Source organism: Ambystoma mexicanum, chromosome 6p (assembly GCF_040938575.1).
Source record: "Ambystoma mexicanum isolate Mex_15411 chromosome 6p, UKY_AmexF1_1, whole genome shotgun sequence".
NCBI lineage: Eukaryota > Metazoa > Chordata > Amphibia > Caudata > Ambystomatidae > Ambystoma > Ambystoma mexicanum.
In genome coordinates, this window is record NC_090935.1 from 1,119,083,139 (window position 1) to 1,119,108,929 (window position 25,791).

The window sequence follows — 25,791 nt, forward strand, 5'->3', positions numbered from 1 at the left end:
CTAACGGCCACTTAACTAAAAAACACTAAATGGGGGTGAATGGACTAGCCCCGAAAGGCTCCTTCGTATAACCACAGGTACGGTGCAAACAGTGCATTGATCATTCAGTTCCAGGCCCGACCTCCCCCGGCCATAACAGTAACTATATTCAAGTCCCATAGTCTTCTGGCTGCACTCTTTATCGTCGTAGCGCACTTAACTCTTATTGCCACCTTCATCAGCCTGGACCTCCGGCTCCTGGGGGGCTGCCCTGCATGTCCAACCAACCCATGGCTTCCTCAGGCGACTCGAAAAACAAGGATCTGTTGTTGTGGATCACCTTCAATTTGGCCGGGTAGAGGAGCATATACTTCTTCCCCGCCTCTCTAAGTCTCCTTTTGACCGCTGCAAAGTTCATCCGACTCCTCTGCACCATCATGGTGTAGTCTGGGTAGGCCGTTATGGTGGCCTCCCCCCTCTTGATGGTTCCTCCTTTGCGAAAATGCTCCAAAATCCTCTCTCTGTCTCGGTAGTTAAGGATTTTGGCTATCATTGGCCTGGGCGGACCGCCCGGCGGAGGCCTCCTGGCCAGTGCTCTATGCGCTCGCTCCACCGCAAAACCCTGCGACAGCACTCCCCCAGTGATCTCTTGGAGCAACATATTCTCAATGAAGTCCGTGGGGTTGTGACCCTCCAATCCTTCCGGGATGCCCACTACACGGATATTATTCCTCCGGGCGCGCCCTTCTGCTTCTTCGGCCCTGTTCTCCAGGTTGCGCACTTTCTGTTCCAAGACATGCAGGTCGGCCTTGTGTGAGGCGCAATCTGCCGTGTTGGCGCTCCCCTCCTTTTCCAGGCTCTCCGTGCGCTCCGACAGAGTCCTCACATCTTGTCGAAGTAGGTTCACCTCCTCCCGAACTTCTCCCACTTTGAGGTCAAGCACTGTTTTCAGGTCCGCCACCACCATTTCGAGCTTGGCTTCCCAAGCGGTTTTCAAATCCGCTTTCAATTCTGCGAGCGCAACTAACACGTCCTGATTTGGGCTAGCGGCGGCCATGCCGCCTGCAGATGGCTTCTCCTTGCTCCGAGCACTTTCTGGGCCTGGTGGTGTCTTGGTAAACTCATCCAATGTGGGTTGTTTCACTTTCTGTCTGACGGATTTATTCGCCATTCCACCACCACTGTATGTCGCGGGCCCGTACACTCCCGCCTCACCCCCACCCCGGGAGAGAGGAGCCCACCTTCCGCTCGCAATGGAGCGAGTCGCTTCTCCCGCACCAAGTGTACCTCCGCAGTCACTCCTTCCGCCACTCGACTGGGTCCCTACCAGCGAGTTCCTACACAATGTGGGCCCTCCGTCCCAAGGCTGCCGCTTGACCAGCACGCGATGCTCCGGCACCCAAGGCGGGTGGTCAGCTCGGGTGGGTCCTAGTGCCGACCACTGACCGTCACTGTCCAAAGCCCGTGATAAGTAATCGGTGCCCACCGAGACTCGCCGGTTCTCTCCCAGAGGCCATTCTCACACTTCACAGCTTACTTTGCCACCGATCACTACGAGAATGCCTCTTCATCGCCCCGCATGTATCTCCTCCGTTGTCCGGCATGGCCGCCATCTTCCCTCCGTCCGGGCCGTGACTCCCGGATCTTCGATCGCAATTTTTCTGTTGTTGCCGGGCTTACGAAGGATTCAGCTCCTCAATATTTATGCAGCATACATTCATGGACGGGTTCCTTCGTTCCTGACTCGCGAAAGTTAGTCTCAATGCACTTTTACACAGGATAAATGCAGGATCTTCAGGAGCTCTTCCAAGAGCGCGTCCTCTCACATGGCTTCCAAGCCACGCCCCCGCTATTTTCTTAAACCAATCATAATCCAGCACACTTCTCATGTCATGTCCTGTCTGTGACTATAAACCTCATTGTGGGTAATATGCCTGTCATTTATGGTTAGAATTGGGCACGCGAGTTGGCGCGAGATAGAATGCTTATTGTCAGCTGCAAGCAGCAGCCCGACCTCATAAAGGCAATAGTGGTTAGGTTATAACATTATTACGGGCGAGTGATGGCTTGCGCTGATACTGCAGTGCAGTATTGATTTTCCGAATCTATAACGGGCGGCGGGGCCGCAAGATATTAGCAACGCTGTTACTGTGGCAGGCGGCCTCCGCAGAGCACTCTGGATCTGCAAGTCTTCTTGCTTGCTCCAGGTAACCGGGCGCTCCACAGGGCTCAACGTGACATGCCGTAACAATCGCAAGATCCTTTCCGAATCCTCAGTCTATTCTGAGAAAAGGACCTTGCGAGTTTGCACGCCGTCACGCAGTGGGACATGGAAAGCATGTTGCACAGCATTTCGGGCAGATTACAGAAAGGAATAGTCGGTGCACACAATCAGTTGCTGTCCACAGGGAAAATTACTAGCACGAGGTGCAGCTCTCCATATTGAAGCAGCCTGCAACGTTCAGGCATTTGTATAGGCACAACAAATTGTAGCTCATAAAAAGCCAGCCCACATACATATTTGTTGTCAATTGAACTCTCGACTCCGAGAACATTAGACACCCGAAGTCTACAGAATGGTTGCCCTCCCCGAAGACGGACGGGTGAGAAAACCTCTGGAGAAGGAGGTGCGGTTCAGGATGAGGGCGGAATGCCCCAGACAAGGTGATGGAGAAGCCAGAGTTTGACACAAAAATGGTTACCTTTGTCACCAAAGCAACAATGGACGTCAGTAGAGGGGTCGACCGGGCCTGGCAGGGCTGCCAGGACACGGTCCTGGAAATAGCAGCCGTCTGGCCAAAATAATGGTCTTGGCGGAGAGAGCCAAGGATAACGGCAAACCCGTAGACGCAGTCACCCCGGCCAGCTGGGCACAGAAGGTGGTATGCCTTCTGTGGAACACTAGTTGTGCTCTCTCCTCAGAGAGGCGCTGCAGTCTTGCGCAAATTGGGGGATCTCGCCAACTATGAAGCAGGCGAATCAGCACAGGGCATGCTTTCCGGTGAGGCCTTCACTAAAGAGATGTCCAGGTTCGTAGGGACTTATACGGCCCTAGAAAAAGCACAAGCATCTATTCAAAAAATATTCCCTGGAAGGGTTTTTGCAGGGACTGGCCGACATAGGGGCCGTTCGGCCAGTCGTTTCAACTCGACAAGGAGTCCCCAAGGACCCAGTGCCAATACTGGGAGAGTAGGTAGCCTGATGCCTTTTTCCCCTCCAGAGGCAGGGACCCACGTGGTCACAGAGGACACAGAGGTTACAGACAGCAAAGCGCTGTGAGCTGTAAGTGCACAATGCAGGCGTTACCCCAGATTTGGGAGGTGGACATTGCTATGTATAACCAAATGGCGAGCGCTATCAGACGATGCTTGGGTGTTGCAGACGGCAGCAGGCTTCAGACTAGAGTTTACCGCGACAAGAGCTCAGGATGTCGAGTGAGGAGGAGAGGCTCCTTGACGCAGAGCTGTGGAGTTTGGTAGAGAAGGGCACGATAGAGCAGTGTCAGTCGAGGCAGACAGGCTTCTACAGCAATATGTTCCTGGTGAATAGAAATGGGAAGTCGAGGCCAGTCATTGAATTGAAGGAGCTCGAATGCTGGCTATTCTATTGTTATTGTTATTGTTATTGTGCTTGTACCGCGCCAAAGCCTGTAGGCATCCAGGCGCTGAGAGACAGAATCAGTGACGAAGAGAGCTACATTCAGATATTCATGCTAATTGAAAAGGCGTATTTTCAATTGTTTCCTGAAAGCAAGGATTTTCTCTGTGTTACGCAGTGATCGGGGTAAGGCATTCCATGCCTTAGCTCCTTGGGTGTGAAAAGCCCGTCAAAGTCCACGGGCTCGTTTTACCTGGTGTAGTACCAGTAGAGAGTCTTCTGCTGACCTCAGATTTCTTTTAGGTTGGTAAATGTTAACTACGTCCTTCAGATAGACGGGTGCATTGCCAAAGATGCATTCATGGCATATGGTTAGCAGTTTGAACTGAATTCTGGCACCCACTGGGATCCAATGTAGTTTTTTCTACAAGCACTTCAAGATGGAGGGTATTCACCTCCTCAGGTATATTCTGCGCAAAGGGGATTGGCTGTCAAGGCTCGACCTGAAAGACGCCTATTTAACGATTCTGGTAGCACAAGACCACAGGAAGTTTCAAATTTGTATGGAGAGGGCAGAGCTGGCAGCTTGCGTGCCTCCTTTTAGGACTGGCCTCGGCTCCCTGGGTGTTCACCAAAGTCATGAGACCAGTAGCAGAAGCGATCAGAGACAGGGGGATCAGGATTATAGTCTACCTAGACGACATTCTGATCTTGGCGCAGGACAAAGCGACATTAGTAAGTAAGGTGCAATGGGTGCGCACCCTGCTGACCTCATTAGGGTTTCTGGTCAATCGGGAGAAATCAGAGCTAATTCTGAGGCAGCATATGGAGTTTTTGGGATTTGTGACAGACACCAGGAAAGCCTCCCTGGAATTGGCACAGCAGAAAAGGAAAGCAATAAAGAAAGAGTTGAGAGTAGGGATTCAGAAAACGCATATTTCGCTTTGGAGTCTAGCGAGCATAGTGGGGCTGCTAGCAACCTCGATTCAGGCCATATTCCCATGCCCTGCATTACAGAGTGCTGCAGAGGCTAAAATTCAGGCCCTTGCAGGGGGGAGTCCTATATCACCAATGTGTTCCGCTAGATGAGGAGGGGAGAGCAGAACTTGGTTGGTGGTTGCAAAACATGGAAGCCTAGAAGGGCAGGGCCACTTTTGCAGTTGTGCCTAAATTAATGATAGAGCCGGACGCGGGCAGGTCTGATTGGTGCGCCAGGTGCAGTCATTTGCAGACAGGAGGAAAATGGCCAGTTGAACAGTTGAAACTACACATAAACTGTTTAGAGCTGCTGGCGGGTTCCTTTGTGGTGCAAGCTTTTGCAAATGAAAAAGCTAACTGTTGCTTTCTGTTGAAGATGGACAACATCTCAGCAGTGCGATACATAAACTAGTTAGGGTGGAACTCGATTGAAGATTCTGGTAGAGATGGCGAAGGGCTTCTGCCGTAATTATCTAGAGAAGAAGCTAGCAGTAGCGTCAGAATATCTTCCAGGGAAACAGAACATGATTGCGAGCTGGAACTTCAGGTATCTGGAGGATGCCAGTGATTGGATGTTGCACAGGCCAGTGTTCCTACAGTTACAGAACCTCTGTGGAAAATTAGACATAGATCTTTTTGCCTCCAGGTTGAATCCACAGACGCCCAGGTATTTCAGTTGAAGGTGCGACAGACGCGTTCCTCCACCATTGAATGAGAGCGCTACTTTATGCCTTTCCCCTGCTCATCATACTAGAGAGGACTCTAGCGAAGGTCAGCATGGAGCAGGCGGAGTTAGTGATTGTGGTGCCCCTGTGGCAACCTCAAGTATGGTTTCTGATTCCGATGGAACATTCTTCAGATTTTCCAGAGGGTGAGTCTGTGTCGGGTGGAACCTGTTGAGCAGCCTGGGAGGTCTGGAGCATCCTCTGGGGCAGGCAGCGTTGCTACAGCTATTGGCATGCGGAATTTCAGTTAACAATGGGATTTGCCAGGCTTTTTGAGAGTCGCCTATGGACTGCATCAGAGACTCATCGGTGCCTTCCACCCTTAGGAGCTATGATGCCTCTTGGGCCAAGTGGGAAGAATGGTGCACACGGCAACGCGTTCATCCCATTTCTGCGCCTGTAGTTCAGGTCCTGAACATTTTGGCGGAGTTGTCCCAGGATAGGCGAGCTTTCCCCACCTAAGGAATATACAGGTCGGCTATTTACGTGGGACACGCAAAATGTGATGGCTTGCCAATTGGGGAACACCCGCCCGTGGTTAGACTTTTGCGAGAAGTAAAGTTGCACAAGCCACCCACAGCCAGATATTCTGTGCTCTGGGATGTGTAAGTGATCTTCCGAATATTTAAGCAGTGGCCGGTCAATGAGCAGTTGTCCATACATCATCTTTCTAGTAAGTTGGCAATGCTGCTGTGCTTAGTTTCATGTAGGAGGGTTTCTGATGTTAAGGCGCTGGAAGTCAAAAGGAAGATGTTCTACCCAGAAGGGCTAGCCTTTCAGATTGCTAAGAGAACTAAGAGCGGTTCCTCAGTCATTTATTACCCATATTTCCCAGATAAGCCCAAATTGTGAGTAGCTCAGTGCATTAAAGACTATGAGAAGGCTACTTGGAGGGGGGGTAGGCTTCAAGGGGTGCATCAGTTGCTGGCGTAGGAAGCCTTTCATGCGATAGCTTCGGCCACCGTAGCTTAGGTGGGTTAGAGAAATCATGCACTTGGTGGGGATAGATTTGGGGATATTTGGGGCCCATTCTGTCTGGGGAGCGATGGTGTCCAAGACCTTCACGGCAGGTGCTTCTCTGCATGATATTTTAAAATCTGCGGAATGTTCCACGGAGGCTACATTTAACACCTTCTTTTTCAAGCATGTATTATCAGTGGCTGCAAGGGTTTTAGATAGCTTTGAACAAGCATAATGCTTGCCTCCAGTCATGACATAGAATGAAGATTACCCAGGCTTATAGCGCCTGTAATCTTGATTCTATTAAAGACAGGAGTCTTGATTCTATTAACGTTTTGGCGTTTACCAGTTGGGACGAAAGTTATACGTGGTTAGAAGCAGCAAAAGAAAGACGAGAAGGGCAGGAATTCAGGGGAGGATGTAGGTGTTCGTGGACGGTGATTGGCCAGAAGAGTCACATTGAAATAAAGGTCCTTTCAAGAACATACTAGTAAAGACATTAAATGTTCGAGGGAAATTACATTTTTTAATGTTTTTTCACATGCTGCTCGAGAAGTAAAGAGTAGAGTTGAGCATAATCCTTCACCTCTGTGTCTTTAATAGAATCATGCCTTTCTATAACGTTCGTATTGAAAATCTGTATTTCTGGCTGTTGGTTATTAATATAGCGTTAAGCACTGGGCTGGGTGCGGATTGGTCCAGTAACAGCCCTGCAGCCCTAGCCATTTGCTCGGCCCATTTGCTCAGGCTATCGCGTGGTCTTAGGGCCGTTACTGACCAAACCCACCCTCCAACAACCCTAGTGCTAATATATATTGGTTTGAAGAGAATAAGGTGTGCCGACAGCTCAAGTCAGATTCCATTTTAAAAATAAAAAACTAAGAGGGCCGATATGCAATATAGAACATTGTGCAAGTCCCTTTTCTTTGTTATTGCCGGCTGTTGCGGAATGTCAGAGCTGCAGGTGAGGGGCTGAGCAGCAGCCTTCAGGTAAGTGGGGTCAGGACAGAGGAATGATGGTAAGGCAATTTAGAGACTGCATCTGTGTGGTGCGAGGTGACAGGGCCACGGGTACTGGGGCGGTGAGGTAAAGAAATGGCAGTGAGGAAAATGGCTGTCAGCCCATGGTGGAAACGTGGGCTTATATCAGCTAATGAAGTCTGCGTTCCAAGCAATGTAATCGTGTGGCACCTCTCCCCAGGGTATTACTATGTAAATATGTATCTGAATTAAAGAAATATCCATGTCCATTTTTGTGCTCTAACCTTTGCAACATCTTTCTTTTGTACGTAGGTTCCTATGGACCCAGGAGAACTGAGCATGTCAGAGTATGATGAATCCTCCTTTCTTGACTCATGTGAGTTTCTGAATTTTCCTGACAAGAGTACTCCAGGATCTCCAGAATTTCAGTACACCTCTTCACCTTCCGACTTGCTAAGGCAGAAGCCATTAAGTCCAATTCTGAGACGCTCCCCTTTGCGACAACGGTGAGCGGCTTACCTGGTGACAGTTTGCATAAGGCTAGCCATGTGACAAATGAACATATTTTGATATAATATGGTATTGTTGACTGACTGGATTGGTTTCTTCCCATCTACTCTTTTGTAAAATACATTGCTCAGGGCGCTGCATCATGTCAGTGTTGCCAAGTCCTAAAAAAAAGAATTGATCATAAAATTAAGGATTTATATTGCGATTCATGCTGGATTCCTCCCACTTCTAAGTACTTTTAAATTGGCTGTCATTGTTAGACAGTTGAATTTATTTGTTTTTTTTATCTCAAAATAATTAAGAGCTGAGTGTCCAATGCCGGGATACTAACTTGCAAAGTGCAGGCATGCCTCATGTTAGAGGGAATCACTTAACTCCTGAGCTACTTGCTGAGAGCGGAAACAAGTGGAATGCTTTTGAATTAACACTCAATCCTAAATAGAAGGGGATAAACTTAAAAATAGAAGGTTATATGGGACATAGACGCAGTGGCCTAGGTTATGATCACTCCGTATCACTTTGGAGTGTCACTCCCCGTAATACTCGTTTTTAAGAGGCACATTCTCTTTAAATCCTTTGCCCGGTACATTTCAAAAGGGTGAAATAATTTGTCCCCATATCTCGCAAAAAATGTAAAATGTTCTACTTGTTTTAACGGGGGGTGGGGTTGCGGGTACGGGTAATGGTAACACATAATTGTAATGATACAGTATTTCAAGAATGAAACATGTTTGTAACACATGCATATTTCATGTTGAAAATATCCCATATTCTCAAACCAATCTGTGACATAATAGGTTCACTCTACTCACCTCAGGCATTACAATAGCTCTTCCTGTGGAAGGAAAATACATTGGGCTTAGCGCAACGCACCACAGACAAGCACAACCTTGCCTAGAAGCAGCCCAAAATGACAGCTGGCAAGTTCGGTAAGGTACAATGCATATATTTCTTTGTATCCTAGACACCATGTTTATTAAATGATTTGGCTATACAACATTTGTGTAAGCCCAAAATAAGGTGTTATACCAACTATTTATATCCTGGATTCCTTACACTCAAAGTGAGAATAACATCTTGTTTTTACTTTTAGGAAAGTGTTATTTTGAATATGTCAATAAGTCATTCATTGTCTACCATTGATGGAACTGTACCTCAAAGGATTAATAGCTCTACGACATCCAGGCAGTATAGTTTGTAGCAATGCACCTTATACATGACTTGAATTAGTCAATCAACCCGAAACCCAAGATCCTGACAGGGCTTAATTCCACTCTGGATGTCTGTCGTCTACCTATAGCTAACCTCAACAAACAGAGTTCATCCATCCTCCTTAATGGTGACTCCTCTTGTAGCCAAATCTAGACCTTACCCTAGAGAGATTCTCAGAGAGACAAATTTCCTTGGGATTCCCCAATGTTTCCAAACACCACTTTAAGGACCTGTGAGACTTGAAAGACCTGAGCAGGCTGAATGTCTTACAAAAGCTAAAAGGTCCTGGAGAGTTCTTGCAGCACCACACCCTGTGAGCTTGACTTCGGCCCTCATGGGTGATTAGCAGAAGAGCAGGCATGGTGTTATATCCCTGATAGTGAGCTGGGCACTGTATCCTTGGAAATGACCTGGGCACTGTATCCTTCATAGTGAGATGGGCACTATAATCCTAGAAGTGAGCTGGGCACTATATGCTTATAGTGAGCTGGGTACCAGACGCCTTGAGTTAAGGTGAGCAAAAAAGCAAGCTGGCCACTAAATCTATGTGTTTTGGTCCAAGTAGTGAGCTGGGTGCTGTATCGCCAAGAATGTTTTGGGCAAAGAAGAGAGCTGGACGCTATATTCTTGAAACAGTGTTTTGAATAAAGAAACATGCTGAGTGCTGTATCCCTCAGGAAGTGTAGATAAAGGTTCCAGAGGGATGCCGGTTCCAGATTGGAAAATAATATCGTTTGCATAGATAGTTCTGAGGGATGTGCAACCCTTTTAGTTTTAGAGGAAACCCAAAGACCCTGTGCCTGCAGGCTTTTATTATTACCCATCCAGACCAAAATAAAGCGTATACTTTGGTGTCATATTTTCTCTTTGATCTATGTCACAAAGCCAGTTGGATTGCACAGAAGACTCCACACAAAGAGTTCAGATTAAAAGTTTTTTTTATTGATTATGATAGTTTCTGAAAGCAATGGCAATTAACTTATAGTATCACAGTAGTATGGCTTCAGATAGTAAGCAAACAGAAATGTACCCATCATGCATAGTCTCTTGTTTGAAGGGTTCCTTCCCTTCTCTTTTCTTTTGATCTTCTGGGACATCTTGTCTGTGTCTTTTGTAGCTTGCGTATCGTGGGGGTGTCTGCTTCCCGGCGCCTTAAATCTCAGGGACCACCACTGCCAGTGGGATCTTTGAAAGTTAAGAAGTCTGAGCTGGCATCTCAAAAAAGCCCAGACCCTCACCAAGGTAGGAGGCCATTTAGAGTATCTGGATTTATTTCTCCGAGTCCTCGCTGCTGCCTCTTTGGCCCACCAACTTGATATTTTACCATGTGCTTGTTCCTACGGAGACCTTTCCTTATCCTCTCCCTGGCTTGTCTGCCACTTTGCTCCTGTGCCTTATCTACGTTCTGCCACGTGCTCGTTCTCTCACACCTCTCGGGCACAGCCCTTACTAACTTGGAATTTGCCACTATGCCTCTCTTCTCTTCGACGGCCACTCACTCTGTCGGGCCAGGCTTATCTTCCTCAGTGACCACCTTCTTTGCCTGATGTGTTTCTTCAATAACTCTTGCCTTCTGAAAAGTTCCTTCCTTCATATTCTCTCTCTTCTCCTCTCTCAAACCTTACAACAACTTCCATTATCCAGCTCTGGTTTCCCTCCATCTTCTCCTTCTGATTAACTTCTCACATCTCCTCTCTCACTTCCCTGTTCTCCTTCTCCTCCTGATAATCGGCCCGCTTCATCTACTTTTCCGCGAATAGCCACCTCCTGTTACTCTTCTGCCGCCTCCTTCGCCTTCCTGTTGTTATCCACCACCTCCTGATAATCTTCACCCTCCTTTGTTACCTCCCTTCTTACTTCCAAGTCCCATACTCTGCTGTGCCCCTTTGTTTTTTCCGGCCACCCCCAAAGTCTTTCCTGATCTCTCTCCAAACACCCACAACTCCCTTCACTTTCCTCTGGTTTGAATGTAGGATGGCCAGCCGTCCCATATTTTGTAAAAGTAAAAGTCCTGCGTTATTCCTCTGAAGAGCTAATAGCTGTCAGATGCCTTCCCAGCTTAGCAAGGAAGGCATTTGACAGGGAAGCACAGCATGGCTGCCCCTGAGGTGCTATGGGCCGCATCACATGTTTGGTAGTATCTCAGCTGTAAATCCGTTGAGATACTTCCAAACGGAATTACTGTTACCACCACTAGGTCTGGCGGAAATACCATCGGATTACAAGTGGTGGTGGTAGGCAGTGTTAGTCCCCATTCATTGGAGTCCATAGGACTCCATGGGGAATTCGGCAGAATTACTGCCAGAGGTAATTCCGCTGATTTTGCCTTTTTTGACAGGACCGTGGTGAATTTACCTCCAGCTCTTAGATGGCGGCGAATCCTCCTCCTTTCTGCCCAACGTGTATTTGGATGGTTCAGTAATGCGGCGCTAACGGAATTACCACTGCATTACAAATTATTTTTACCACACCGCCCAAATTGTAATGAGGCCAATGTGTCAACAAAGCATTACAATAAAATGGATGATGGGTCCCTGCTGAAGGAATATTGGACCTCATTAATAGTTAGGCGGAAATTCAGATGTAAATTTGCCCAGAATTGCCCTAAGGAATTACCGTTACCGCCACTTGGTCAGGCAGAATTTCTGCCTGATTACAAGTGGTGGTGTTGGTGTAATTCTCCATTTATTTTGGGTTCATTGGACCCAATGGGGCTTTTTTTTCAGAATTACGGCAGCAGAATTACCGCCGCAGTAATGCTGCCAATTCTGCCGATTTTTCAGCATTGAGTGGGAATATTTACCTCCAGGGTTTTCCTGGAGGAAAATCTGCCACTCAAAACCCAACCTTATAATTTGGTGTAATGGTAAAATTGGCAGTAACTCAGTTGCTGCCAATTTTACCACTTACTGCTTAACTCGTAATGAGGCTGATTGTCCCTTATGATGTGCAAATGATGGGAGATAAATGTGAGGAGAGCACAACACTGCGTGTGTGGAATAATGTCTGAAGCAGTTCTCTTCAAACGGCTCAGTACTTTTGTAATCTTGCAATCAGAATTGGAAAAATAAAGCAACACTCATATATTTTGCTCGACATGTTTCTGTAAAAATATATATAATCGGATTTGTTTCTCATGAGATTTTGTTCACTTTTCAAGGCCTTGCTATAAAACGAATGATTATTTCATCTTGCTATAAAACGAATGATTATTTCATCTCTTGAATCCCAAACCCGAACAAGTACTTATAAGAACAGTAACTGTGAAGATATATGGTCAAGTACTTAAATCGTAGATTGGGTCTTATTCCTGAGTTCACCATTTTAAGAAATGTGTGTTATCCTGGGCAAATCATTTAATCCCACATTGCCTGAGCTATTAAAATTGGGAGACCCTGTAAGTGTGTTAGTGTACATGTATTTATTACTTTTTACATTTGTATAGCACGCTAAGCCCGGAGGCATCAAGAAGCTGTTTCCATGACCAGTTACACAGATGACAGTGTAGTATAGTTTTTGATATTAAAACATCCTCTCTCGTGGTTTACTAAACTTTACAGTTGTTGCATCTGAACAATAGTGAGTAGTAAGATATTGCATACCTTAAAGGTATTTGCCTCTTGGCTTGCTAGGGCTTACCCTAAAAATGTGTGAATACCACTGCTCTAGTGTATCAAAGACTGACACTCCTTATAATGTTATTTTCCATGATGTCACTTCTGATAATGTCAATACATATCCGGGTTAGTCAATCTGTGTGTCTTTTGTTGCATAGGGCCTTGGAAATCCCAAGACCAGGCCTTGAAGAGAAATCTAACCAGTCAGTCCCTTTATGCACAACAGTCATTTTTTTTTAAAAGCATTTTATTGGTATTTTTATTTTTTCAGTGCATATTACAAATTGTGCTGGATGTTGGTACTCATCAGCTGTATGTAATAGTCTGCAACAGAGAATAACAACGTAACAATAAACTGCACAGTCTTCATCTGTATTGGTGTCGTTTTATGGGTTAAGTTCCAGGGCAGGAAAGTGTAGAAGTGAGAGTTTGGTGCCTTCATGGGAGTCCAAGTCCGGGTTTCGGTGTCTCCCTGTCTTGTATTAAGTTGGGTGGGGCTTGGGCTTCAGGGGGGCTTGTGATCAGCAGAGAATGGAATGTCGCGTAGGAGAGCCCTCCATGCTTCAAGGGAGTTGTTCGTGTCACCCGCTCCGGTGTTTGCTCCGTCCTGCCAGGCTCTCGTTTCGGCTGTGGTCCATCTGTCTAGTTCTTTGATCCAGTTCTCGTATCTCGGGCCTCCTTTCGACTTCCAGGCCATTGCTATGGCCCTTTTGGCTAGGATGCAAGAAATGTCCATTAGCTTGAGCACATGTTTGAATTTGCTAACCCTGGGATACGCCCCCAGCAGGCACTCTTTTGGTTCCCAGTTGTATCTGGTGATGCCAGCGGTTACGCAAGCGTGCTTCACTTTAAACCAGAATTGCGCCACCTTGTTGCAGTTCCAGAACATGTGCTGTAAGTCCGCTGCTTCGCTGCCGCACCATGGGCAGTGTGATGTCGTCTTTTTATTGAAGCTGGCCACCCTCTTTGGGGTCATGTATGTCCTGTATAAAACATTGAGTTGAATTTGGCGAAATCTGGTGTTCCTGGAGACCTCTTTGGGGTAGAGCAGTATTCTTTCCCATTCAGCGTCCGTGAACGTGACCCCAACAGTCATATAGTATTTTTATTTTTTTTGCTGTGCTTATGTTAAAAGGCCTTTTGCGGGGGGCGCTGTTGCACACAACTAAAGATGGCGGCCTCTGTGTGAAGCTCCGCAGCCCGGCATCTCCACACGGCTATCCTGAGTTTCAGGATGCATAACATTGAATAACTGGGCTACCTTCCTCTGGGAACACTCGAACTACAGACTTGTGTGGTTCTGCCGCTATTGAACCTACTGGGCCACTTCTGGGCCCCTGCTCCCCATTGTGACACTCTGCGCCCCTGCAGCAGTGCTTACTGGGGTGCAAGGCCCCCTCTTTCTGTGCCTGTACCTTTCTCCCTTGGATGATTGGTGATCCTGACTGCCTGGCCCTGAGCCACTATTCTGCGGGACACCCACTGCAGAGGTCACGGGTCACTGACTCCTGAAGCGACGAGCTACGTTGCCATTCCACTTCTATGGGGCTCAGATTGTGCTGCACTGACTACACGCAATTACAACCCCTGATTGTGGTAAGCAACTGGGCTGCAGCTAGGCGCTCTCCAACTCTACTATAACTCATACTGGGACGTGGTACCCTCCCCCTCAATGCGCCTATGTCCATACAGCCCAGCCTCATAGAGATCCTTAGAAGCTAAACCTTGGGCCCATATCACTCCTTGTTCCCGCCGATCACTCTGTTCACTGGACATTGGAGAGGGTGAGTCTGACAGTGCTCCACAACCCACTACTTCTCCCCATTGCCCCTCCACACTTCATCAGTTGTACATGAAGATCGAAATGACCAAGGGAGCAGGAAAGAAACAGAGCTCAATTAACATTTATGCCAAAGATACACCCAAGATTGTGGAGAGGACAGACGGCGCTGTGGGTGGCGCACTTGAACCGGGAGAACCCAGCAAACTCCATCGCATGATGGAGGACATGCGTGAGGGATTCACTCCCATACACGTCAAATTGGACGACATGAGCCGCACAATTAGCTCAATAAAATCCTGGATGGAGAAAACTGATGCCTGCATTACAGAGGTGGAGTTTAGAGTGGGCACTATTGAGGATGAGGTCCTGGCCCTCAGAGCTGATGTTACCTCGCTCTCAAAACAAGTGCTATCCATCAGCAGAAAGAATGATGACCTGAAGCCCCGATCACGACGCAACAACTTGCGTATAAAAGGTATAGCAGAGGATAACATTGATCGATCAATGGAGGACTTGGTGGAACGTACTCTAATGACCTTACTGGATGCCCCCAAATTATCACCACAATTCGCGATTGAGTGTGCTCACTGTGCCCTTGCCCCCAAGCCAAGCCGCAGCATATCCCCCCGATAATAGCCTGTGTGCTCAACTGCTGTGACAGAGAAACGCTGCTGCGAGCTGCACGGGCCAAGGGCAAACTACTAGGTTTCAACAGAATTCACCTGTACCCCGTTTTTTGATTGCGGTGCTTGTATTACCCACAAAGCAGTCTCGAGTGGAACACCATCATATCTGGCGGCTGAACTCCTCACCTCTGGTGCCCCCGTGCCTCATGTAGCGAAACCATGAAAAGGTTGGAGACTTAGCTAGCTAGCCTGTAATGAGAAGACTCACAAGCTGTCCTTCTTCTGCCATGAATAGGGAAGGCTTGGTATGACGCGGATACAATGGATACAATTTGTGAAAACTTTATTGAAAATGTTGGGGTCAGAGAAACTCCTATTTTCCCTATAACTAAAATGGGAGTAGTCTCGACCATCAAATGATAAACAAAAAAGTCCTAGTGGAGTCCGTCAAATCAATATGGCCTATGCTAACAAAAACCTAATGCCTGCCGTATTTCTTGTACAATAAGTGTGAAAAGGAGAAATGTATGCAAAGGCAAATCAGTGTCCAAAAGAATAAAGGTAGTTTAACCAACTCTTCTCCTCACATTAACTTGTAGGCAGGATGACACACTCTGGCTCCGTTTCCAACACTCTTAGCAGTTCCAAACCATGGATTGAGGCCTGCCTGACCTTCCACGTTAAAGTCACTTTCTTGACTTTCAAAATTGTATTCCAACATAAAGTTCACAACGGTCCCCCTCTGCCGGGCTCAGAATTTACAGAACACAGTTCACGTAGATTCCCTCTCTGCCGGGCTCAGACCTTACAGTGTGCAGTTCACTTAGGTCCTCCTCTGCTGGGCTCAGACCTCTTATGTCACAGTTCAACACAAACTTGCCGGGGGCTCCCTTCCCCAAGCATATTGTACTTCGGGTCTCCTTCAATTGGGCTCGGACCCCTTTTGGATGTCGAAGACTTTGAAATATGCGTGGCTCTCTTTATAGACTACCGCAGGACCACTTTGACTCAAAGTTCACGCTTACTCTCGCTTAATTCACTTTTGCTGTTTGTTCGCTTTATAACTTCAAACAATGTACCTTTCACAGAGACTTTCGAATGGGCTGCTTCCTTTTGCCGGACCACTCAGTTACTTAGTATCGCAGATCACATAGCTGCCTTTTATTTAAAAGTTCATTCACAGGCCTTTCTTCATGTCTCAACCACACATGTGCAGCCTTCACTTTCGATATAATGTTTCTACTGCATTCGCTTTAACACAGACCGGTCTCTCAGGTCGCTTGCCACCTCACCGGCTGTGTGCGTTTCTTTCTTGTTTTGCTATTTCCAATTCACGAGTCAAGGTTAGTATCACAGGCTTGGCCTTGCCTCCCCAACTCTGCCTTTCACCCGTGAAGGTCGCTGGCGTCCTTGAAACGCAATGCAATCTTCACTTGTTGGATCTGTCCTTCTCCACTTGTCTTTCGTGGTCTATCAGAGGCAGCGACTTTCAGTAGGAAACCCTTGGGGTTTTCGACATGCTGCTCTTCTCCCTTGGTCCTTTGCTCTGCTCCAGTAGGTGTGCCTTCCTCCCGGAAGTTCCACTCATACTCGTGTTCCACCTTGCTCAGAGTGTGTCTTTAGGTGTTCCTTTTATTTGAATGTGGAGAGCTAACTGGTGTCAGGTGTATGTACTTAGTGTAAAGTGCCTGACTTTGCCTGTCCCGATTAACATTAACGGGACATGTCCAATACAATGTGAGAGAGTGAGTCTGGTTACTCTTAGTCACCCTCTTCCTCGGCCCAGTGTTTGTGTAAAAAGGGGCTGGAGGGAGTTGGGACCTTTGGAAAATCCTACAAAATAGAATGGGGTAGATGAACAACAAAGGGAGGAATACCACGTCTCATCACCGGCTGTCTCACTCCCACTCCCCGAACACCCCTCACCCAGTTGATCCTCCTGTACTGGTACACCCCCAGGACTGGATCCAAAAGCGATTGCCATGTACTGGCCACCTGGATGGCAAGTCCCTGAGGACTAGCGGTTGAGACACCCTTTGGTTTCTCACACATGCCTCGACCATCCAGAACTCAATCCTTGCTCAAAATGCCGAACTAATACAAATTGTGCCCTCCCTCTTCCAACAATACTGCGCTACTGTGTAAAATAACTAGTCCAAAGCTGTCCCTCTCCCCATTTTAAAGCGCTCTGCTGCTCTCGAGGTAGGTTTGCACTTTAAGCAATAAAATAAAAACATAAAATAAGTACAGTTTTACCACAGAGTTTAGTGGCCTCTGTGATATGATACGAGATGATATGATATGATATGATATGGCATTTATAACGCGCCTATACACAAGTGTTTCATGGCGTTACTATGCAAGGGAGGGGAAACAGAGGAAAGACAGACAGCGGTCCTACTAGGCCTGGTGATATTGAGATCGCGCAAGTGCAGGGGTTGGGGGAATGGAAAAAAGTGTGGGGGCAAGGACGAGAGGGCAGTGCAGTACATATGATAACAGTAAAATAAATAAAGACAATAAATAATAGATAAAACAATAAATAGAAATGCGGCCAACTGGAGGCAAGTGCAAGGGTAAGTGCAGACATCGGGTGTCAAGTGCTAGTAGGGCTGTAGGGATACAGAAACAGTCCCTGAGTGCAGGCGTTGCCAGGGGGCAGTGCAGGTGTGCAACTGGCGGGGAGGGAACCTTGGCCCGAGATCATAGGGTGGCCAGGTAACCAGTGCAGTTTCAGATTCAGCCAGGAGATCAGCAGTTGAGAGGAGGAGAGAAAGCAGAAGTAATGAGGAAGGTCTTGAGGCGCTTCCGGAACCAGAGTTGGTTCTCCTCAAGTTTCAGAGAGGCAGGGAGGTTGTTCCAGAAGGAGGCCCCAGCAGGGGAAAGAGATCTACCACCAACTTGCTGCTTGGAGAAGTGACTAACCCTGAGGGAGTTGGAGGCGGTTGAGCCAAGAGCTTGAGTAAGAAGATATTTAGGAAGAGAGAGTTGAAGTTATTGAGGTCCCAGGCCCCAGAAGGCCTTGTGGACAATGCAGAGGGTTTTGAACTTAATCCTCGCTGCCACAGAGAGCCAGTGAAGAGATTTCAGTCCTAGAGGGATAGGATCCCTGGGCTTGAGGCCAAGGACAAGTCTTGCAGTCCTGTCCTGGATGAGTTGCAGAGGGTGGAGAGCAGGCAGATTTAGAAAGAGGCTGTTGCAGTAGTCAAGCCTAGAGAGAACCAGAGCTCTGGAGACAGTGAGCTTCTGGGGGAAGGAGAGGAAAGGAAGAATACCTCTGAGGAGGTGCAGCTGATAGTGTGACTTCTTAGAGATGTCAGAGATGTGAGGAGAGAAGGAAAGTGTGGATTCGAAGATGACCCAGAGGTGTTTAGCCTCACAGGTGGTAGCAGGAAGAGGGCCAAGAGAGGCCGGCCAGAGAGTGACAGGAAAGGAAGGAGCAGGTGTGCCGATGAGGAGAATATCGGTCTTACTGGCATTAAGGCAGATATCATTGGTGTCACACCATTCCTGGATGGCGGACAGACAGTTAGAGATGAGAGAAGGAGAAGAGGTGGCAGAAGGGAGCCTGAAAATGAGTTGAGTATCATCTGCATAGCACTGAAAGTTGGGGCAGAGAGCAGCGATGCGGTGGGCAAGAAGTACCAGGTATTGGTTGAACAGCCAGGGAGAGAGGTTAGACCCTTGGGGACCACCACAGGTAGAGAACGAGATAGAGGAGAGGAAGGACACGAGTTGGACCTGGGAGGGTCGATCAGAGAGGAAGGAGGTCCGCCAAGCCAGGGCCTGATTGGTGATACCCAGGTTATCACGGAGACGGCTTGACTACCTCTGGTACTTACTCGCTGTAGTGCCGTCCAATCACACTCAGTCAGGAGGCTCCTGCCTCTTTTTATAGATAGGCTTTGACAGTAATTGCTTCATTGAGTGTCCTGGTTGGTGGGTCTATTTCCACATTAAGTTCTCTGTGTGTGCCTAATGGGTCCACCTTCTCCTTGTGTGCGTGCCCCTCTTTTCCATGTGTGCACAGGTCTTGTGCTTGTTCCAATAATCTACTTTGGCCGTTAACCTGGTACCCGCGGCCAGACTTCTCAAAAAGCCCATCCACTATCTTGGAATCAGGCAGCAGTATCATGGCGGACTAGAGTTCCTGCATCTTTGCTCGAAATGCTGCTGATAATTTTGCTTGCTTGTGTTTGGGATTGCGTGAGCAGCATGTATGTGTTGCCTGCTTGTTTTTCTTAATTTGAATTTATTATCCTTCCAGGTGCTGTTATTCTTGTTTCAGTATTGGGTAGCCTCTCTCATGTTTCACAAGATATATCTTTCGGGTGGTACTACAGCTCTTTCCATGGAAGGGAGATTGTGGGTCATGCAAAGAGGTGCCTGAGGGTAGACTGATGTATCTCTGTGGTTTCCACCCTATGCCACCTACAGCGGTCTCATCACATAACTGGAGGTTCCCACTAGCCCCCACAGTTCTGCAGTCCCCATGAATTGGTCTTCCTAATGGAATTTGTATGACAAGCGTGCCATTGGTGAGGTCGGGAAGTGGGATAAGACAGACTTTGGGGGCAGGCAAGGCCACATGCTAATTGATACGAGCCCCCTGAGTGGAATATGGGGGACCCCCAATGCCTCTCTCCCCATTCTCGACTTTGTTATTCAAGTCATTCATAAACCCCTAATAAACAGTTTAGATTGGCCAGGGCACCTGCAGTCCATATGCAGAAATTGCAATCGCAGCACCCAGCCTTCGAGAGATGGAGGTGACGCACTTTTGTATCACAATCCACACTGCGGCTGCTATCTCACCTATCCTGTGCGGTAGATGAATAACAAGAAGAAACTAATTGTACACTGGCAGAGATCTTGAGGAAACAAGCAATTCACATGCCACTCTAGGGGAGCCATAATAGAATCAGGCAGTGGTGCCTGTTTCCTAGATTGCAGACCATCTTTTTCAATCCTTTCCTTGCAGAGCTGTTGGCTGGCAATCAGCAATGCAACGGGAAAGGGTGGAATATGCAGCTCCCATCCATTGCAATGGCAAGGCCAATAACCCATCACCGGTCTCTCCACAGCAGTCTTTAGAGCCCCAATTAGCGGCAGGAAAAAGCATAAGTGGGGGTCGGAGTTTAGCCAGGCTGTAGAAGTTTAGAGGCAATGTAGCAGCATTGAGTTTTCTGGCGAGAGCAAAGAGGGGTGTGGTGGGAGAAGGAAAGGAAGGATTTGGAGCAGGGAAAGTCTAGGGGAGTGGTGGAAGGAGAACTTGGAAGGAAAATTAGGATGCTGGAGGAGGGACAGAGGTGCTCGAAGAGAAAGCAAGAAAAGGTGATAATTGGAGAAGTCTTCCATTTTATTTTTGCTTTAATTTATTAGAACATTTTTATCAAACACAGAACAAAAAAAAGAAAACCAAAGACACCACGAGAAAAGAAAAAAGGAAGAGAAATCCCACTTCTTCCCATGTAAATGACCTTAAATCACCTAAACACTTAGAATATGCATTGCTAAGACATTGAAGAGGAAGTACTTCCATCATCTTTATTTTCAGCCTTGCTCAACCAAAATCTCCTCTGTAAATGTATCCTCTCTCCTCTCAGAACCAAGGCCCACCAGTCCTCTGGGGTCAAAGATCTTAGATCTGTTATCAAATGGCCAAAGTACTTTGTCCTTATTTCAGTCAACCCCTGGCATTATATAAAAATGTGTTATAGGGTTTCCACTATATTCGCTTTTCCGCAGAATCGACATTGGCAGTCTTTTGGTGCTGTGACTGCCATTCTTTCTTCAGTTATCTCTTTAGTCGACAGCAAGTTCAGCCGAATCCACAAAAATTGGTACCCGCGGCTTCTACTTGGGAATTTAGCCAAGTAGCCTGGCAATTCACCCAGGGCCCTGGCTTCCTGTTTTAGTTGGTAAAACTGTTTATAAATGTTTGCTTCATTGTTTTGTAGTCATCAAATCAAGCTCCCGCAACTTGCTTTTCACCCGACACAGGTTCAATTGTAGTTCCTCCTCTGTACATCCTGTCTATTTCAGTTTGTTTTGATTGGCCACTGCCCATGCCTTCAGATCCTTGTTTGATTCCTTCATAATTTCGGTATGTATAATCTCTGTGGTTCTTACTGCGGAGCCCAGAAGGCACTTACTGTAGAGGGCGAGTCACTACCAGTCCACCATTGCCCTTAATGATAGAAGATCCAATTCTCTTTGTACGATCTGAATTGGGTTGGAAACCAGAACTTTCAAAACGTTTTCCCAGAAAATACCTTCCAATAATGGCCATAGTTTGTTAGAGATCAGGAGTATTACCTCTGAGTAATACGTCAGAATTGGGACACGTTTTTAAAAAAAAACTTTATTTCAACCACTGGCAGAACCATACAGTGAGCAGCATCAAATACATTTATGCACAAAAATTCACAAGTATTATACACACAGCTCAAACATATATGCAGTGTCTGTACTATGTGCAGCAAAGATTGAACTCTGATGTTCTTACACTGCCATTAAATGTTTACATCACTGTGTGGCTAAGAGGTTCTGTGGGGCCTCTTTTTCCGTGAACGCTCTGAAAGGAAACCAAATGGCCTTTGGTCTTGAAGTTGCCACTATAGTCTGTGCGTTCTCGTTTACCTGTGTCATCTCGACAAGCCATTGTTTCAGTGTCGGCACTTCTGTAGCCTTCCATTTGAGTAATATGCACTTCTTTGCGATTATGCACCCCATGTTGAAGAGTCTACGGGTCTTTACATTGACTTTACTAATGTCACCCAGAAAGTATTTTACTGGATGGAGTGCTGGTGCTATCGCCAGTATTTCGCCTAGCGTTTGTGCGATGCACTTCCGGAAGTCAGTAATCAGAGGGCATTGTCAGAACATGTGCATTGTCTGCTCATTCAGTTTTGCATTTTCGGGCAAGGTGTATCTCTTGAGGGTTGAATTTTGTTATGTGCTTGGGGGTATAGTGTAGGACTTTGTATTGAATTAATCTTAGTCAAGCATTGAGCGACACCCCTTTTGAAAAAGCGCCCATCTTCTGCCATTTTACTTCGTCGATGGTAGATCCTGTGTCTTCCCATGGCTCCCTCAGTTTGGGATTGATCAGGGTAGGTTCCTGTATTTTGGCATACAGCCTAGAAAGAAGTCCCTTCTTACCCTTATTTTGTCCTATCGAATCCAGGCAGTCGTTGGATTCCGGTTCATTCGGGTAGGATGTCCATCGTCGCCGTAGTGCATCTCTCATCCGATAGTATTGCAGTGTTTTTATCGGGTTGTTCCCTAATTTCCCCCTAAAGTTGTTTATTTGCCATCTGGGAACAGGTCTCGCAATTTCATTGTCCTTTCCGGGTCCCATGCCATCTGGACGTCTATGTCCATGGTTGGGGGGGTAAATCATGGGGGTACCATAATGGAATGTTTCGGTTATATGGTTCGGTAATGAGTATTCTTGATATTATGCGTTTCTATGCGTCTAGCGTTGTACTCAACGGATCGAACAGTCAGGGATCCGTCTTGTGGTTGCATATTAGTACAGTTTTGACTTTACCTGGCACAGCAAATTGTTTCTCAAATGCAACATGTGCATGTTTAAAGTATGTCATAACATAACCCAGCATAGTAGGCCTGGGCATCCAAATAATATAGTTTGACGGTATGGGCCGGTGAGCGATTCCCACTTTTCTCTGACAGAGGTGCCACCCCATACAAACCCCATCTCTAGGATTTGGAGTGTGTTTAAGAATTTTCAGCCAGGCCAGATCGGAACAGTGTCGCAGAAATATAGAAGTTTAGGTGCCACCATCATTTTTAGCATGGCTACTCGGCCTATCATGGAGATTGGGAGTTTGCCCCATAATACAAGTTTATGCTCTCGTATATTAAGGTAACTTGCGTGGTTTCGTTCATACAGGTCCCTACGTGTACGTGCGACTTGAATCCCCAGATATTTCACAGTGTCTTCCGCCCATTTCATGCCGTGTAACTGAGTGGGTCTGGTGGTCTTCTCAGTAACGGGGAATAGTTCAGATTTCATATTATTTATTTTATATCCGGAGTGTAGTGTAAATAAATTGACCTCCTCCAGGATTGGTGATATGTTTACCTCCAGGTGTTTAAGATATGAGGGTGTCGTCGGCATATAAAGATATTATGTGTGGGGGTCCCTGTATGTGCAATCCTTTTTGCCTGTGGTGTTCGCGGATCCTGCTAGCGAATGGTTCAATCGTTAGTGCAAATAAGATTGGGGAAAATGGGCACCCCTGTCTGGTACCTCTAGCCAGCTTTATTATTTGGGAGCGGTTTTGGTTGGTACGGACCCTGGCCACTGGTTCTGCATATAGCAGTTGCATGAATTTACTAAATTCTGCTCCCAACCCCATGCGTCTCAGAACACAGAACAAAAAGTTCCATGACACTGAGTCAAATGCTTTTTCTGCGTCCAATATCATTGCCGCTGCAGAAAGATCACGGTTTATTTGGGCCATTATTCCCAGTAAACATCGTAGATTCAGGGGGGTAGATCTCCCCAGTATAAATCCAGACTAGTCTGGATGTACCAGGTCGGGCATGTGTGGCAGTAGCCTGTTGACCAACATTTTGGTGAAGACCTTCCCATTAGAATTTATCAAGGATAATGGGCGATATGAGGCCATTTGGTTAATAGGTTTCCCAGGTTTAGCTAGTACCGTTATCACCGCCTCCGATAGCGAGGGAGATAATTTGCCATTTATGCATGCTTCTTCCCATACCTTTAACAGTTTTGGGGCTAGGATGTCTTTATAGGTTTCTATATAGTTCGATAGCAATCCCGTCGGGACCAGAGGCTTTACTTGATTCTAGTGAGGCTATGGCTTCAGCAATTTCGTCTGTCGTAATTGAGCCGTTCAGTTTACATCTGGATATATCGTCCAGAGTTGGTAGCTCGGTTTGTGCTAGGTATTCGTGCACCTCCTCGATTGTTACTTTGTCATTGTTGGAGTACAGTCCTTGGTATTAGTCTTTGAACAATTTGTTTATTTCCTCATGCCTGATGGTGGTTTGTCCGCTGGGTTTAGTGAGGACATTTGTGTTGTGGATCACGTTCTCCTTTAATTAGCCCGGCTAATACTTTCCATTAGCGGTCAACTTCACCATATCTCCTAGCTTGTGTTTTCTTGTAGATGAAACAGGTTTCCCTGTCAGCTAGATTGCAGAACTTCTGCCTATTCCCCTTGATTAGTCCTAGCAATGCCGTATTTTTCTTACTGCTGTATTCGTTTTCAAGTTTTCTCAAATTCTCTTCAGTTTCTTGTAGCTCCTTTCGGACGGACTTCAGGGTTCCCGCCGTGAGAGAGATAATTGCACTGTGTAGCCAAACCTTAAACGTCTCCCATACACTGGAGAATTCAGGAACCAAGTTCTCATTTTCGGAGAAGAATGTTTCAATATCTATCCACAGTATTTCATCGAAGGCACCGTGTAGTAGCACAGACGGGGACATCCTCCATGCAGGTCTGGATATATTGGCATCCTCTTGGCATATTTTGAGCAGTATGGGCGAGTGGTCTGCCCAGGTGCGTGGTAGGATTGTGGTCTGGCATTTCTCGACAGACCATGCCTCGGTGTTCAGCCAACAGTCAATTTGGGAGTGGGCATCATGTACGGTGGAGTAAAATGTGTATTCTCTCTGGGTAGGGTGTTCTGATCTCCAAATGTCTATTAAGCCATACTGTAGCATGATTTGTTTTATCGTGCAGGAGGCCTTTGGCATATTTCTTTGTTTTATGCTAGATCTGTTCATGGAGGGGTCCATGATTGTATTGAAATCCCTGCCCCAGATGTTGGGGGCGTCGGGAGGATGACTAATCAATGACGCTATCCTGATGTAGAATGCCGGATCGTCGATATTCGGGCCATAGGTCTCCACCATGGTGATCGGTCTGTTGTTAACGGTACCTGACAGCACCACAAATCATCCTTCTGGGTCTATGACCACGGATCCCATTCTGAAGTCCATGCTCTTGTTTATGAAAGTTATTATTCCTCTAGCATGGGAAGAGTAGTTGTTGTAGTATCTGTTGCTTCACCATTTATTCGCCATCTGTTTGTGCGTTGGTTCTAAGGCATGGGTTTCCTGTAGCATGACAATGTTAGGGCTGTGACGATGTAGGTAGGACCAGATCTTTCTTGCCTTTATTGGGTTGTTTAAGCCTCTTACGTTCCTCTAGATCAACTTCAATTGGAACGCCATGGTGTGTTGTTGGTTCCATCCCTTCCGTCTGTCTTTGCTGTTGTAGTCAAATAATATGAGTATGGTGCCCACTGCAAAATTGCAGCCACTGCTTTTATGAACTTTACTTCCCGAGATCGCCTGTTCCGCGGTGGTCTGGTCAACCTGAACTGCTAACAACGTCATACTTCCCTGAACCCCACGTCTCCACCCCCACCCTCACCATCTGCCCCAACTTGATGATGCAGCCCTTGTGAACTATTGGGAAAACCCATGGGGGGTCATGCCGTCAGTGCTGCCTTCCGTATAGCTCAACGCACCTCAAACTATAAAGTTACATTACTGTTGCCTGTCGTTTATAGTACTGGATCCGTTCGGATTAGGCGTGGTGGCATGTGTCCCGCTCAATCATTTTCGTCTATGTGCCCCTCATCTATGTTTGGTGGTATTGGGGCTTCAGGGTGCTGTGGTGGACGGGGCGCAGGTATGTGTGATTCCATATAGGCTGTGGCCTGTGCAGAGTACTCAAAGATGCTATGATATCCTCATTTGTGCCAATGCGCCCCTCTGCCACCGTAATGCGGCCGCTTTCCTTTTCTATATTGGC

The 25,791-nt window shown here is 46.9% G+C and overlaps 1 protein-coding gene across 2 annotated transcripts in view; it reads left to right on the top strand.

The window, feature by feature from the left end:
* The window catches only part of SPATA6L (spermatogenesis associated 6 like), a 721,724-nt gene that overhangs the window by 576,080 nt on the left and 119,853 nt on the right, over positions 1-25,791 (top strand). For both annotated transcript variants that reach the window (XM_069625723.1, XM_069625724.1), the window contains one exon: positions 7,533-7,726. In XM_069625723.1, coding sequence (XP_069481824.1) covers positions 7,533-7,726 — 194 coding nt within the window. The remainder of the gene's footprint in view (positions 1-7,532; positions 7,727-25,791) is intronic.